The following is a 15,057-nucleotide window of genomic DNA, read 5'->3' as shown; positions in this document are numbered from 1 at the left end:
GCAAATACCACGTAGATATGGTCCTCTGACAAAATGGGTATTGAGTTATGCCAGGTAATAATGTCTGAAAAACGATTTAGGTTCCTTTCATATTGTTTGAGTTTCGACAATAGCGATTTTTTGCTTCAAAATAATATTACTTTGGTTGGGACTATGAAAAATGTAAGAGTGAAATTCCTCCAGAGTTTACACATACAAACAATCTGAAAGTAGGAACATCATTGTTTGGGTTTCAGAATCACATTAATGTCTTACGTAACTAAGGAAAACAAAGTGGTTCTGATTCTTTCCACTATGTTCATGATGATGTAATTGATGAATCATGTGAAGAAAAACAAGCCATAGATGATAACCATTTATAACGCAACTAAATCAGGAGTTGATACTGTTGACCAGTTATGTAGCACTTACAATATCGCCAGGTAAAGGAACAGATGTTCTATGGTCATATTTTATACTATGATGAATTTACACTATGATGAATGTAGCAGTTATAAATGCTCAAATAATATATTATGCAAATAACTTATCAATCAGCACCAGGCGCAGTGAGTTTTTAAAACTTTTGGGTAGCTTATGATTCCTTGCGTAGAAGTTCTCAATGTTCATCATTACCTAAAAACCTCAAGCAGGATATTCAGAGCATTTTCCTAGATGAGGATACAGTTCAACTTACAGTAGAGGCTTGAACTACTAAAAGGCAGAGATGTCATGAATGTGGCCGCTCCAAGAACACGTACACCAAGTATAAATACCGCAGTTGTAAACATTTTTATGTTTAGAAAACACTCAGCAAATATGCGTTGATTGCTACTTTGTGCAACTAACTAAATGAGACAGTTTCACTTGTATTTTTTATTTGTATTTGAGTTAAGTTGAATAAAATTATGTCTTACTGTAAACTGAAGTTTTGTTATTTGATTTTGTAATAGGATACCACAAATATATGTATGTTATTTCAATAATCCTTTTTCATTCATAAATTTGAGTTGAATAACCTAAATATATATTAGTACAGCAAAAATATACCTGGCGTCTTTTAGACGGCGCGCGACCTTTATCGTAACAATATGGCACGCGACCACTGCAGGGTTAATCACGAAATTTAATTTTGTGTCAAATCACTATAAATCTGCCATTTTGATTTTGATTAGGATCTGTTGCCATTCTACAAAATGTAAGATATTTATCTTTCAAATTGAATCTTTATAATAGGGGTTATCAAATTAAGCTTTCTGAAAGCAATAGGATGCAGTTCTTTCATTTTCATTTTTTACTTTTGAATTGAATTGATTTAAATAATAAAAATGCATTTAATTCATTATCTACCTAATAAAAAATATTCAATATTTTCATAGAATGGCATTATACTTTTTATTATTTATTTCTTACTTTGTAAAAATTTAATGAATTTTTTATTAACAAACTCAATGATTTAAAAGTGAGCAGTGGCAACATTTTATCTCCTATGAGTGAGACCATCTATCAGAAATTCTAAAGATATGCTGTTTTTAAATATTTTATGATTTTGCTGAATTGAATTTGATGCAGTGTAAGAGTATAATTTATTTATTATTATTGTTTTGTGTGTTAACATATTTAATAAAGTTAACACATAAAACAATAATAATAAAAAGACAAAAAGAAAGTTCTGTAACTGCACAATGGTAACAAATCAGGAGATTTTTCACAAAATGATAAAAATATAGTTTTTAATTATGAATTAACTTTAAATAGTTACTAATTCTTGAATGCAACCAACACAATACCTTACACATAAAAAACATTTTTATTACTTGCATCATTTAAGAAAACAAAACCCAAGAAAAAAGACACTTTAATCAGTTTTTGTACAAATCTTATGAGCAGTTGCAGATTTTGTATTCGTATTCAGAATGTTATGAAGAGTGGCAGATTCGTGTTCGTGCTTAGCTAAACTTACAGTAATCAGAAAATGTTTCATGTCTTGAGCAATTTTTTTTTATTTTGAGAGAAATTTGTATCAATTTATGCTTATATTTTGCAGTATTATTTTGAGAACTGCCAGTTGAATTGCTGAATGGTGCAGAAATTATTTTTCTCAAACCTATTTTTAACAAGTAGTAACTACACCTCCACTTACTTTAGGTATTTTATAACTTTCAATAGTGCCTTTTATCTTAACTCTTGAAGTATTTACTTCTTCTTTAAAAATAGCAAAAAGGTTCCATTGATCGAGGATTCTAGATAAACATTTCTTTAAAGACAGCCAGCGTGTACACACATATTTCAAAATTTTTCTCATTTCAGTATTATGCAGCTGTTGGAACTGTTTCAATTTTTCCTTCCTTTTAGAACTCCTTTCAAGATAGTAATAAATATCAACAATGTGTTCATCCACATTTATTGGTAAAGAAGCTGCCCTTTTTCAGCTGCTAAATTTAAGAGGTGACAGGTGCACCTCATAATCTGCAAATCTGAATTTTCTGTTCTTAAGATGCCTACAACAACAGTCTTCAAGCCTACCATTACTTGTGCATTATCGGCACCAAGTGCTAAGTAAATTATCCAGAGGGACTGCATTTTTTTAAAAAATTTTAATAATTAGCTGTGCTATATTAAAGCTGTCGAATATCCTTCTAAAGTGGGGACAGAAAGTAAACTTCACTCAATTTCTGAAGACTCTGAATTAAAAAAAAAAAAGAAACAACAATTCGATACAGTTTTGAATTGGTATTATTGCTTCCATCCATAGAGAGGCAGAACGGAGCTGTTTTAATGCAATCAATAACTGAAGATTTACTTTCAAACCCATTTCTTTAACAATTGCACCTGTTTTGGTCCTTGTAATTGAGTATTTCTTAGTGATTTCTCTATAGGGAAACATTTTTCTAAATAAAGCTGCAGCGAGATCCTATGCATTCAGTGGCAGGTTGTGCTCCAGTAAAAAGGCAGAGAACAGACATTATGCATTAATAACTTTTTGGTCCTTTGTTTCCAAAGAAAAATAATTTTTCGTTTTTTTCAAAACAACTCACGTCCTTGTGTTTTTGTGTACAGACATGATTGAGAACATCCGCCCTTCCACCATGCAAAATCGAAAAATTGCAATGACAGATGGTACACATCGCAAATTTATTACATTTCCTTGAGGAAATAATGGAAGGCAAGTCAACTGTGTACACGTACAGGAGTAGTTCACCTTTCTCGCAGACATAACAAAAAAAGATAATTTCTAAAACTATTTCCTGAAGGCACGTGTACTCACACAACTCAGAACAAGATGAACAAAATAACTACATCCAAATAACAGCCTTGAGCTTGCTTTGTGCTTATTGGCTAATATATGCCAGATGCCACACAGCGGAACTCAATGCCCATTGAAGAACGACATTTCTGGATACGTATGCTCTCGCTCACAAAGCAGAAATTCTCATCTGATTTGTAAGGTTTTGTTTTAGATATAATCTAGAGAAAATTCAATTGCTTTCAGACCTCCAAAACCACTTTTTTTTTTTTTTTTTTTTTTGGTTCATATAACAAAGTATTAAGCCAAGTTCCATAAAAATGGTAAGAAATTTTAATAAGAAAAGCCAGGAAAAATATACTGTAAATCGGGTTGGCGGGAGAGCGGTCGAAAATCGGGAGTCTCCTGCCTAAATCGGGAGAGTTGGCAACTCTGCATTCACAATCTTCATTTTGGTTTTACTCTGATCTTCGGTAAGTCAGGTCTTGTTTTGTAAGCAAATTAACTGTTATGTCTTTTCCTTTTATTGGAAAAAGGATTAATATTTGAGATCTGCCTTCTAAAGATATATGGAATATTTTCAAAAGCTGGAAGTCTAATTACACTCATGCACACACTCAAAATAATAAAAGATTACAGAGTTCGTCCAAACAGAGAATACGAGAAATTATGCAACAGAGCAACTTCTGATACCCAGAAAGAAATGCACTTCAACGTTACCCGAACAGAGCAATTGCCAACATATATGCCCAAATTGGCATGAGGAATGTTGGATACAAACCTCATAGACGACTAGCACTTCTAATTACACTAAAGATCAATGGCTCCAATGTAAAATTCAAGAACAGTTAGTGAAGATTTCCTCAATTTCGAGTCTTTGTATTGAGATTAATGCAAACACCAAAATTCAGTGGGAAGGTATAGCAGTGTCCCGCAAAAACGAGGAAGAAGTAAAAAAACTTCACGAATCTCTAGACTAAATTCAAGACATTCACGAAAAATTTAATATGAAAATTCCCCAGAGAAGAACACCAAAGTGCGTATTTAGTAACATCCCTCACAGGACAACTGCAGAGGAAATGCATAATATTATAACAGCAAACTTTTCCATAACAAACAATGAGTAATATTTAAAGTAAACGATAAATGAAACAATGCAATAAAATGGATCATAGAATGCTCCTCATTAATATTCAAGTTGATAATGGAAAGAAAACAAATGTTCAGTGGCTACAGAGCGCACCAAATTCAGACTTAGCACTGTACCTTCTGTGGGGGACAGCATGATATTAAAAATTGTAAAGTAGAGATACTAACTTGAATTAAGTGCAAACTTTTCAATAATGTGAATGACAGCGATTTCACAAATAATAATCGATATAAATCATGCTGCATTTGCTTCAACCTGCCCGATGTACCATCGTGAAATACAAAAGATCAAGGAAAGAATGGACTACAGTACATCCAACCAAGGAAGGAAAAAATAGCGAGTTAGCAAATCAATGACTCCTCTCCCTTCAACCCCACTAATAAAATGAAACAACACACCTAAAATCAAGATTCTCCAAATTAATTTGCAAAGAGCCCAAGCATCATCATCTGCAAAGTTTGAACTTTTCTTGGCAGAACACCATTATGATATAGTGCTCGTTCAAGAGCCTTATTGCATAAGATGAAAAGTTGACGGTATCCCGTCAAGCTGGAATTTAAACAAACATCAAGACAAAAACGGAAATCAAATGAAATCAGCTATCATATGCTACAACAAGAATTGGTCCTCATCAACAATGTTTACCTCTAAAGATTTAGTAACAATAGCCTTAAACACTTCAAAGGAACAACTGCTCATCATCTCCTTCTATAGTTCTCCAGCAGAGGAACTATTTACAAACCTCAACCAACTAGGTAACATCATCAGCAGATTCCCAAATTCCCTCCACATCATTGGAGGGGATTTTAATGCCCATAACCAATTATGGGGATACTCTCATACTAACCAAAGATGAATGGAAGTTGAAGATTTTATTAATAGTTACAATCTAGCATTAATAAATGGAGACTCTGCCCCACCGACATTCGAAACAAATCCTGGAAAAGGGTGGCCTGACCTAACACTTGTAAATAATGCTCTGGCCCGCTGGATCATGAACTGGACGGTCATGCAGGATGAAGTAATTTCAGACCACAAATTAATATCATATGAATTTGATGCGCAGACTGTAGCAATAACAACAAAGTGCTTCAAAACCACAATTAACAGGATCAAAAGATTTGTACATTCAATCTGAATGGAAGTTCCTTTAATAATAAATGAACTCAAAAATTAAACTAATGAAGTCCAGTTAGATGACTTAACTATGAAATGGCCAAATTCAAGCCCACTGTGAAAAATCCTTTGATATTAAAAATCCTAGTGATATCAAGAAAGTTAATTGGTGGATAACCTAACTTCGATCTAAATGCAATAAAAAAACCAGAGTTTTAAAGAGAAGAATGAAGTAGGCAAAAACAGAAGCAGTTAGAACAGCAGCATACATAATCTTCACCAAACAGAGAGCTTTCTATAAAAAAGAAATTCGATCAGCAAAAATAAACTGCTGGAAAATATACATATCAAACAGTAAAGACCCCTATGGTCCGATTTACAAAATCTGCGCAAAGTTTTCAAACCTTCCCAAATAATAATTATCCATTCAGTTTCACATACCTCAGGATCAGAGGATGCTACCACAACTGCAATAGAAAAAAAATTATGGACACTGTATTTCTAAAAAGATGATGCTGAAGGTGGTACAACAGCACAAAGATTGAGAAGAGAAAATACCCGGCCTCCTTGCACACAAGAGGCCGATCGGTAAAGTCGCTGAACACTGGTAGTTCGGTCCAAGGTTCGAATCCCGCGAATGGGCTGGCTGCATGGGCGTTTTCGTGGTTTTCCCCATGTGTAACGTGTATACGAGCCAGTTTCCCTTAGAAAGTCCTCCACGAAGGCATTCCCCCCTTAGGCAGATAGCCCTCGAGTAATTAAATAACCTAACCTAACCTTGCACACAAGATGACACTCCCTTCACAGAATTCGAATTATTATTAAAAATCTGCCAAAGAAAAAAGCTTCAGGCCCAGATGGAATAGATAATGTAATAATAAAAATAATAAACAAACACTTCTCTTCTTTTATCTTGGTACTAATAAACAAAAATGCCTACAATACAGTATTTTCCCCTCCTGCTTTAAGATAGGACAGATAATACTGTTCAATAAGAAAGGTCACGATGCATCCCATCCAAGCTCATATAGGCCATTAAGCCTTCTTCCAGCGCTGGGAAAAGTTTTTGAAAGGGCCCTTGCAAATCGCCTCAGACAAAACATGAGAAAAATCAAATAGCATCAGTAACTTGCAATTTGGATTCACACCCAACATAAGCACAATACATGCAATCAACAAAATAATAATCCAAATTTCTAACAACAAAGGCCAAAATCTACATTCCACTCTACTATGCCTAGACCTTAAAAAGGCCTTCGACTCACTCTAGTGGCGTGAGGTATTAAGCACACTTAAAGAAATCAAATACTTGAAGAACCTATTTAAAGTATTCAAGGACTATTTCTCCAACAGAAAGAACATAATAATAACCAACAGCAGAACCATCGAGAGAGACCAAAAAAGAGGCTGTCCACAAGGGTCTCGTCTTAGAGCTGATTTCTGGAATCTAGCATTTAATAAAATAGTGCAACATCAATGGCCAGACACACAAATGGCATTGCATTTGCTGATGATGCAGCCTTTGTAATCAGTGGACACTCTAGAGAAGTATTGGAGGCCAATGTTAATACCACTCTGGAAAAATTTAACAAACTTTGCAAGCATCAAAAACCAACAATATCACATAAAAAATCCTAAGCCATGATATTTCATAAGCCATATATATATATATATATATATATATATATATATATATATATATAAAAACAGATAACCGAAAATCCACGTTGACAACAACAAAATCAAAATAGTCAAATCCTTAAGATATCTTGGGATTACAACAGATAATAAACTTAACTTTATTGAGCACCTACAGCAAATTTAGAAGAAAACCTCCAGTACAGCTAATAAACTGAAAAGAATGCGAGGTGTCAGATGGGGCTTGAACTCCCACATACGAAAGCTGTTATAAAACACTGTTATAGAAAAGATAGCACTGTATGGTGCAGCGATATGGGAGTCACCAATGATAGTATGAAAACAAAAGCAACTCCAATCCCTCCAAAGGACCTTCTTTTTAAATTATTCTTGAGCTTACAGAACAACCTCAAATGCTATTCTGTTTCAGCTCACCAGCAGCCTCCCTCTGTTCTTAGTTGCAGAGCAGGAACATGCAAAGGCTTCAGTTCTTCAGCTAAGAAAAGACTGCAAAATAAAAAATAAGATAGTAGCTGCCAGCTCCTACACCTCACCGACCCATCCATACAAGAGAGACCCAGCTAGTCGAAATAATATCACAACTTTGCATGAGGCAGAATAGATACCAAACATTATTTCCGAAGATCTACACTGATGGTTCTGGCATAAACAAAGGAAAATGATGTGCTATAAAAATCTACCTCAATAGTCATGACACAAAAGATTTCAAGTTCCAACTTGACAAAGAGAATAGCATTTTTCATCAGAAATGTTTGTGATTCTGCAGGCAATCAACGTAAGCATACATCATCATTTTCTACACTTTTTTCCTTCTGTTTTCAAACTTATTTATTTATGCCCTTTTTATTATTACTTTATATTCTAATTTTGACTGCTGATTGTAAATAATGATGTAAACAAGTCATGACTGTAGACATGATCTATAAACTAGAAATAAGTTGCTTCTAGCCACCACAATTTATAATGTCATGACCAATCTTTACATGTACATAGCAATGTACTGCTAGATAATAATGCAATTTCTGAAAATCAGTTATCACAAAAACATATGTTACAGCACATAATGAATCATCAAAATTTAGCTGCTAAAGTTTCAGCACAACTTTACAACAGTACTTAAATGTAAGCTTTGTAAACAATTTTTTTTATCTCTTACTTAATTCTGATAGTAAACACTGATGTAAACAGATCATGTTTACAAAAATCTGTAACGTGGGAACATCCTGCCTGTTTCTACTGCAATATATAATGTCCTGAAACATGTTGCCCGTACCCACTGCAATAGATAACATCTTAAAATAGGCACCTGCACAACATTATATGTACATCGCAATGTATAATATGTAACAATCATTTTACTTGAGCTAATTTAACGCTGAAAGGAACGAGTGCCGAATATTAGGTGGCCTCCTCACTTCTACATAACATAACAGAGCAACTTGCGTGCACAAAATAGGTGACAATTTTGCTGCTATTTTATACTGCATTAGGAAATTTTGACCATCGGAATGAAGGGTACTTACCAGTTATAACGATTTTCTTTGTTGGATAATTTCAAAGTTTCAGCTTATAATTATTTAAAATTTTATATGCCATATTTGTAACTTGCATCCATTAATTATCTAAATACATAGTGATCTAACTAAATAAAGAATTATTACTGCAGTAATCTAATAAAATAAAGAGCAATCTGCTCTTCAAACTTCCATCAGAATTGTTGATGCAGTTTTGGACAGATTTGTCAACTTTCACAGTCGATGGGAAAATATGTAAGTACCAAAAAATCAAAACAAAATATGTATCCAAATTAGAATTAAATCCAAAATAAAGATTTTTAAGACATTAATCAGCTTTAAAATAATAACGTAAGCAATAGCTTAACATAAAATCAGTGACCTACACTAGTTTTATAATCTATTCAAATCCTTTTTTTAAACTTCAAACTAAAATCAAATTTTTAGGAAATTTGAAGACATTTTTATTTAGCTTCCTACTGTCTTTAAGCTGAAGAAAAAGCTAATATAATGAAAATTTTGTAAAGGGAAAAGTAATTCTCAATTGCTTCTTATATAAATTAATATATTACTATTACAAAAAAAATTAAATTCTTTCATTATATTTAAAAGCTAAAACTAATAATATTTTAAGAATTTAAAAAGGATAATACCTGTGTAAACGTTTAATCACAGCAAGTGGAAGCTTATGTAGAAGTTTCTGCAATTTTGGCTGAAAGATTCCACAATTTGGTATTATAAAACAAAATATTTTTACATGCATAAGGGTTAAAAAACTATAAGAAATAAATAAACATAAATAAACATGTCTGTTACTGTAATTTTAAACAAAGTAAATTAAACTTTTTTATAGCACATTAGCCAATTGTATCACAAGCCTTCGATTTGGTATGCAGAACTCTTAAATTACACAGTAAAGAAAAATGAGATTAATAAAATGAGCACTAAATGAAAAAATTTAGCCTAAAAGTTTAAAAAAAAAAAATACTTATAAAAGGCAAAGGTCCTATTGTAGTAAGACTAATTTCCTTGCAAGAATGGGGGGGGGAGAGAATGAATAAATAAATAAAATCAGTATTTAAAGGAGAACAATTAGTATGAGCAAAATGACACACGGGAAAAAAGTGTGACATATGACAATGTCAAAACTAGCCTCAAATAAAATATCAATTTTGTGATCACTTGATCAATGAACATCATAAAGAATGGAAATGTCTGCTGCTCAAAGCTGTACTCCAGCATATTATTAAAAAATTCTAGAAGACTGTTTAATTAATATTTTACAATTGTTTTAAAAGAATAATATCGTTATAATATATGGAAATCTCAAGATGATATGAAACCTACATTTTACAAGATGCAACAATTTAAATCTAATAGATGTATTATAATTACATTTCCCACCAAGAAACAGCTATTTTAGAAAAATTACCAAATATTAGTAAATTAAAAGATTCAAAATAAATTTAATTTGAAAGTTGCCCCCCCCTGCTCTGCCAGATACTGCAAATTTCAACATTCTAGAAGTATTACTCATTTGAGCAAAAAATTCTGAATTTTTTTTTTTTTTTTTTTTTTTTTTTTTTTTTGGTTCATAAAATGAAGATACATGATTTGATTTGGTTGCTCATGAAGCGAAGATAAAAAATTTAACTCATCCCCCAAAAAATTAAATTAAAAACAAAAATCTAAATTTGGAAAAATCATTTTGAAGGTATTGAAGTATGTACTAATTTTTACACATCTCTGTCTCTACGCTATGTGATGAATTCACAGACTCATTTTACAATAATAAAAATAAATCTAAAACACATAATGCTTACCAGCCACCTGCCAAGATTAGAAGGATGAAAAAATGATTCCAATGTTTTGAAAAGTCGACCAATATATATCTGACAACTGCTTCCTCCTCCCTGCATGAATGTAAGATACGTAGATACAGTCTTCATCAAAAATAAATTTATTAAACTAAATTTTCTATCAGATTAAGAATGGAAATTTCACCCTAAAAATATCAGAAAGAAATGCGACAGATAAAGCATTGAATTAGCACTTCTCTTACCAACATAGATGCTATTAAGTTGACTACAGCTGTGGTATGAAAGGAGGAACCATATCGATACACTTGAACTTGGTTAGACCGTCCTGGCAGATTAAAGCTACGTAGAAGCCTAGTAAATATCTAGCAAAATCAACAGCAGATTAATATAGTTTTAACATACATAAAAAAGAAGAAAGCAATATAAAACTTTAAATAAATAAAACTAGGAAAGAGAAAATTAAAAACAGATTTTACAAGAAAATATTATTTTATTGTTGAGACTAAAATTTATACAAAACAACTAGTTACAATATATCAAATTGTGGAGAATTATAATGAGCAGGAGATATATATTTACTGTTGGTATGTAAGGATTCCAATTAATGTATCCAATATTGTCCTTAGCCACACGAGAAAATAACCACAAAATCGCCTATAAAGTAAAAATAAATTCACATATTTCAAAATTAAACTATAATCAATATCAAAAGATAAAAAATAAAAACTATTTTAGAGGAGTTTGTAATACACTAATTGTAATGCCATATAATTAGAAAGAGATAGCCTTAACATCATAAATTAAGACCCTTTTTTAAATTCATGTGATTCATTAAAAACACTCAAACCTTACATATATAAACCATAAATAAAAAAAATATTAGAAAATCTAAAGAATGTAAACAGTTTAGAACTTTACACTCAGAAAAGTAATATATTTGCTCTTAATTTCCTTATTTGAGAGTAAAAAAATAAACATTATTGACAATTAAACAAACCTAAGATAACATAGTAACTTAATTATTTAATTGCTGATTCAAATAAATTGATAAATAAAATTCAAATACAAATGATACAAGCACGCACAGTTGCCACCATTTTCAGTACTTGCTTTTAATATATGTGCAAGTAACTACCTTGAAGTCTGCCGTCACATAATTTCTTTTTATTTGAACTTGAAGACAACATATTATATAGAATACAGTGCAGATTCCTATTAGCTATATTCATTCTACATTTATGTTATACCATAGGCAAATACTAGAAAACTGGCGTAAGATATTCAAGATAGATGGAAACAAAATCTATACAAAAACTTATTCAGAATACTTGCAGCTTGTGCTTCATCATGCCATTGTAATAATTCACAATGAAGATGGTCACTTATCAAGATAAAAACAATGAAGAGGTTCGATAACAGTTGATAAAGTAACAGATCATTCCACTACTTTCATTCATAGCCATTTAAAATGCATGTTATGATTATATCACAATATTAGTGATAACATCAAGAAGCTAACTAGCATGCTGTAAGTAGGATTCAGTGCAGGAGTCACATCTTATATCAACATTCTGGAGCATATAACTCCCCTCCCTTCATGGAGCACACAGCCCTTTCAATATCTAGAGCAGAGTCGTAGCTAGGGTTTTCAGCGCCCAGGGACAACTGAAGATTTCACGCCCCCTACTGCTTGCCAAGAATAGAAAACATTTAATTCTAAAATGTCGTATCATCAGTTTGGCACCCCTTGGATCCTGCGCCCGGGGACAGATGCCCCCTCTAGCTACGCCCCTGATCTAGAGGCTGTCCGCACATTTTTTAGACGATTTTGGTAAGCAGTAAAAAAAAATTTTTTGCTGCAAAAGAAGTATTTGCAATTGTACTATGTTTTTAAAAGACAAAATTATTGTCTGTGGCTTGAAAGTTTTGTTGTTATTCAAAATGGTGAATTTAACAAAGCAGTGGTTCGAAGGGTACATTTACGCTCTTTCCGAAGAGAAATATGCATACTCCGTTATCTGAAAACGATGTGAGAGTCATGGTTTTGTGATATCTAAAGCGTCGATAGGTAATATCATCAACAAGAAAGGAAAAATACGTCAAATTGGAGCCTCAAATGGGACAAAAATTGCAAACAAGTATACAAGGAAAAAAACGGACATCTTCGAATATTGCAAAGATACGTTGTTTAATGTTAAAAGAAAATCCCCCCTCCCCCAGTCAAAGGACAGTTGCAAAATCATTAAAATGCTCGGTGTCCACTGTAAACAAAATGATAAACGTTGATTTAAATCTTAAGAAATCGAAAAAACGCAATGTGCATCGTCTTCTTCCAAAGCATATCGCTCAACGCAGGACACGCTGCAGAATTCTATATGAGAAACACTTATCCGTCACAATAGATGAAGTATGGGTGTATTTAAATGATTGTAACAAAAAAAAAAGCCATTTATTATCATAAAAGGGGAGAAAAAAAATTAAGTACATGGTTCAAAGAATCAAAAGAAAGTTTTTCTAAGGGATTCATGATTGTTGCTGGTTTTTCTTATAATGGCAAGTTAAAAATAAAGAGAGTGCAAAAAAATGTCAAGATTAACTCCAAATACTATCAGGAACATACTTTATCGCCGACTTTTCTGAATAAAATACCATCGCCTTTATCTCACATCAATCTGTGAGACTCCATCAGGACAAAGCTAGCAGTCACACATCAAAATCCACTGTAAATTTCCTAAAAGAAATGGAACAAAAAACTGGTATCAAGGCCATACACTTCACTGATATCCCTATTAAATCTCCCGATGTGTCACCTATGGATTTTTGTGCTTTCGGACTTTTAAAAACTGCATTATCCAAATGTTGTCCCAAAACCCTAACAGGACTTCGGAAAGCTGTTCGGGAGGAATGGGATAGAATATCTCTTCTGCCACTTCAAAAGGCATTATTATCCTGGAAATTGCAGTGTCGAAAGATAGTTCAGAATAAGGGATGTCAAATAAAACATTTAAAACACAAGAATTTTATGTAATTTAGTTTTATTCATACAATATACATCGTCTAAAAAATGGTAAGAACAGCCTCTGAATTCTTCATGGATATTTTAAGAATTTCTTAAAACTTGCACCTGTCACTTCTGCTTCACGTTAATGGTTAATCTAGTAACAGAGAGTTCTAGCAACAGAAACTTGAAAAGTAGGTTTTTTCTGTGTGGGGTAATATGTCTGCATCAACTTTAAGCACTGCATATGCTGACGATCTGCAATCATTTTACATTGCGATACTGAAGAGGTATAAATGAGAGCTACAGAGACTGCAAGATATTCTCGTAGATGTTTCATATGACAGACACCCAAAAAAAAAAATAAATAAATAAATTATGGAAGCTCAGATTAACTGAAGCCAGTGGGCCTTCTGAAGGTTAACAAGAAGAAGATTCAGACTTGAGTGAACAAGATAATAATGAATATTATCTTGGCAAAGATGGAACTAAATGGATAAAGACCTCCTTTGAAAAATATGTGTCATGTAATACTATGTCTCGTTTACCTGGTGTAAAGCCCAATTACAAATCTCTTAAAAGTGTGGAAGAAACTTTTTTTAATCACTTCAGATGATACTGTAAACGTTACTGTCGAATGCACAAATGTTGATGTTGAATCCATTAAAGCCAAAATTAATGATTAAAAAAGTGCACTGACAACCTACAAAGCAGAAATTAAAGCTCTGTTTGGTTTACTTTATTATGCTGGCATTATAAGAGCTGCACACTTAAATGTGAAAGATCTTTAGTCAGTAGATGAAACAACAATGCAAATGTTTTCAGCTGCAGTGTCTTTCATACTTCAAGCATAGGTTTCACATTAAAGGCTAAAAACAATTTAATTATATGAAAACCTATACATCTTTCTGACTACATCTGGTAAGAAATTACATCCCTAATTCAGAAGTCAAACAACAAAAATCAGCGTTAATTTGCAAAATTTTCACAGGACTAGTTTTGATGGTTTTACCGAACCATCATCTTCAGCTGCAAAACCGCAAAATGCGTTTTGCGGTTTTGCAGCTGAAGATGATGGTTCGGTAAAACCATCGAAACTAGTCCTGTGAAAATTTTGCAAATTAACGCTGATTTTTGTTGTTTGACTTCTGAATTAGTATTTATTCGGCGTGTTATTGTGTCTTAAATTACATCCCGTTGCTATATTCTAAAGATCTGAAACGAAACAGTTCATCACATGATCAGTTGGTCTTTGACTCGTGCAGGCTGACGTGTGAAATGACACTATTAGCAACATATCCTTCCCCCCCTTTGGAGTTACTGGATAACCATTAAAACAGTCACTTAAAATTCAGTCTCTTCGGTTTCTTGACAGCACGACTAGATCGAGACACAATCTTTGGAAATTTTCTGGAATCATCATCTGGATCTGGCAACTGTGCTGATCAGTCATATGAAGAAGAAACTTCTCTTGGAACAGGCTCCATGGGCAAGTCTTGACAGCAAATCTCTAGAGCAAAAATTCTTTGAATTGGACAAACTAATATGTGTAATAAGACAAATTAATATTTTTA

General features: G+C 32.8%; 1 protein-coding gene across 3 annotated transcripts in view; it reads right to left on the bottom strand.

Moving 5' to 3' along the window:
- Positions 1–15,057, bottom strand: part of LOC118195372 (proteasome activator complex subunit 4-like) — a 243,815-nt gene that overhangs the window by 147,967 nt on the left and 80,791 nt on the right. For all 3 annotated transcript variants that reach the window (XM_085822053.1, XM_085822048.1, XM_085822056.1), the window contains 4 exons: positions 11,065–11,139; positions 10,728–10,847; positions 10,489–10,578; positions 9,319–9,377 (listed from right to left, as the gene is read on the bottom strand). In XM_085822053.1, the coding sequence (XP_085678179.1) occupies positions 9,319–9,377; positions 10,489–10,578; positions 10,728–10,847; positions 11,065–11,139 (344 nt within the window). The remainder of the gene's footprint in view (positions 1–9,318; positions 9,378–10,488; positions 10,579–10,727; positions 10,848–11,064; positions 11,140–15,057) is intronic.

This window comes from Stegodyphus dumicola, chromosome 1 (assembly GCF_044657685.1).
Source record: "Stegodyphus dumicola isolate Sdum_Otavi_A_Nest chromosome 1, ASM4465768v1".
In the NCBI taxonomy this organism is placed as follows: domain Eukaryota; kingdom Metazoa; phylum Arthropoda; class Arachnida; order Araneae; family Eresidae; genus Stegodyphus; species Stegodyphus dumicola.
This window is presented reverse-complemented; position numbering and strand designations above follow the sequence as displayed.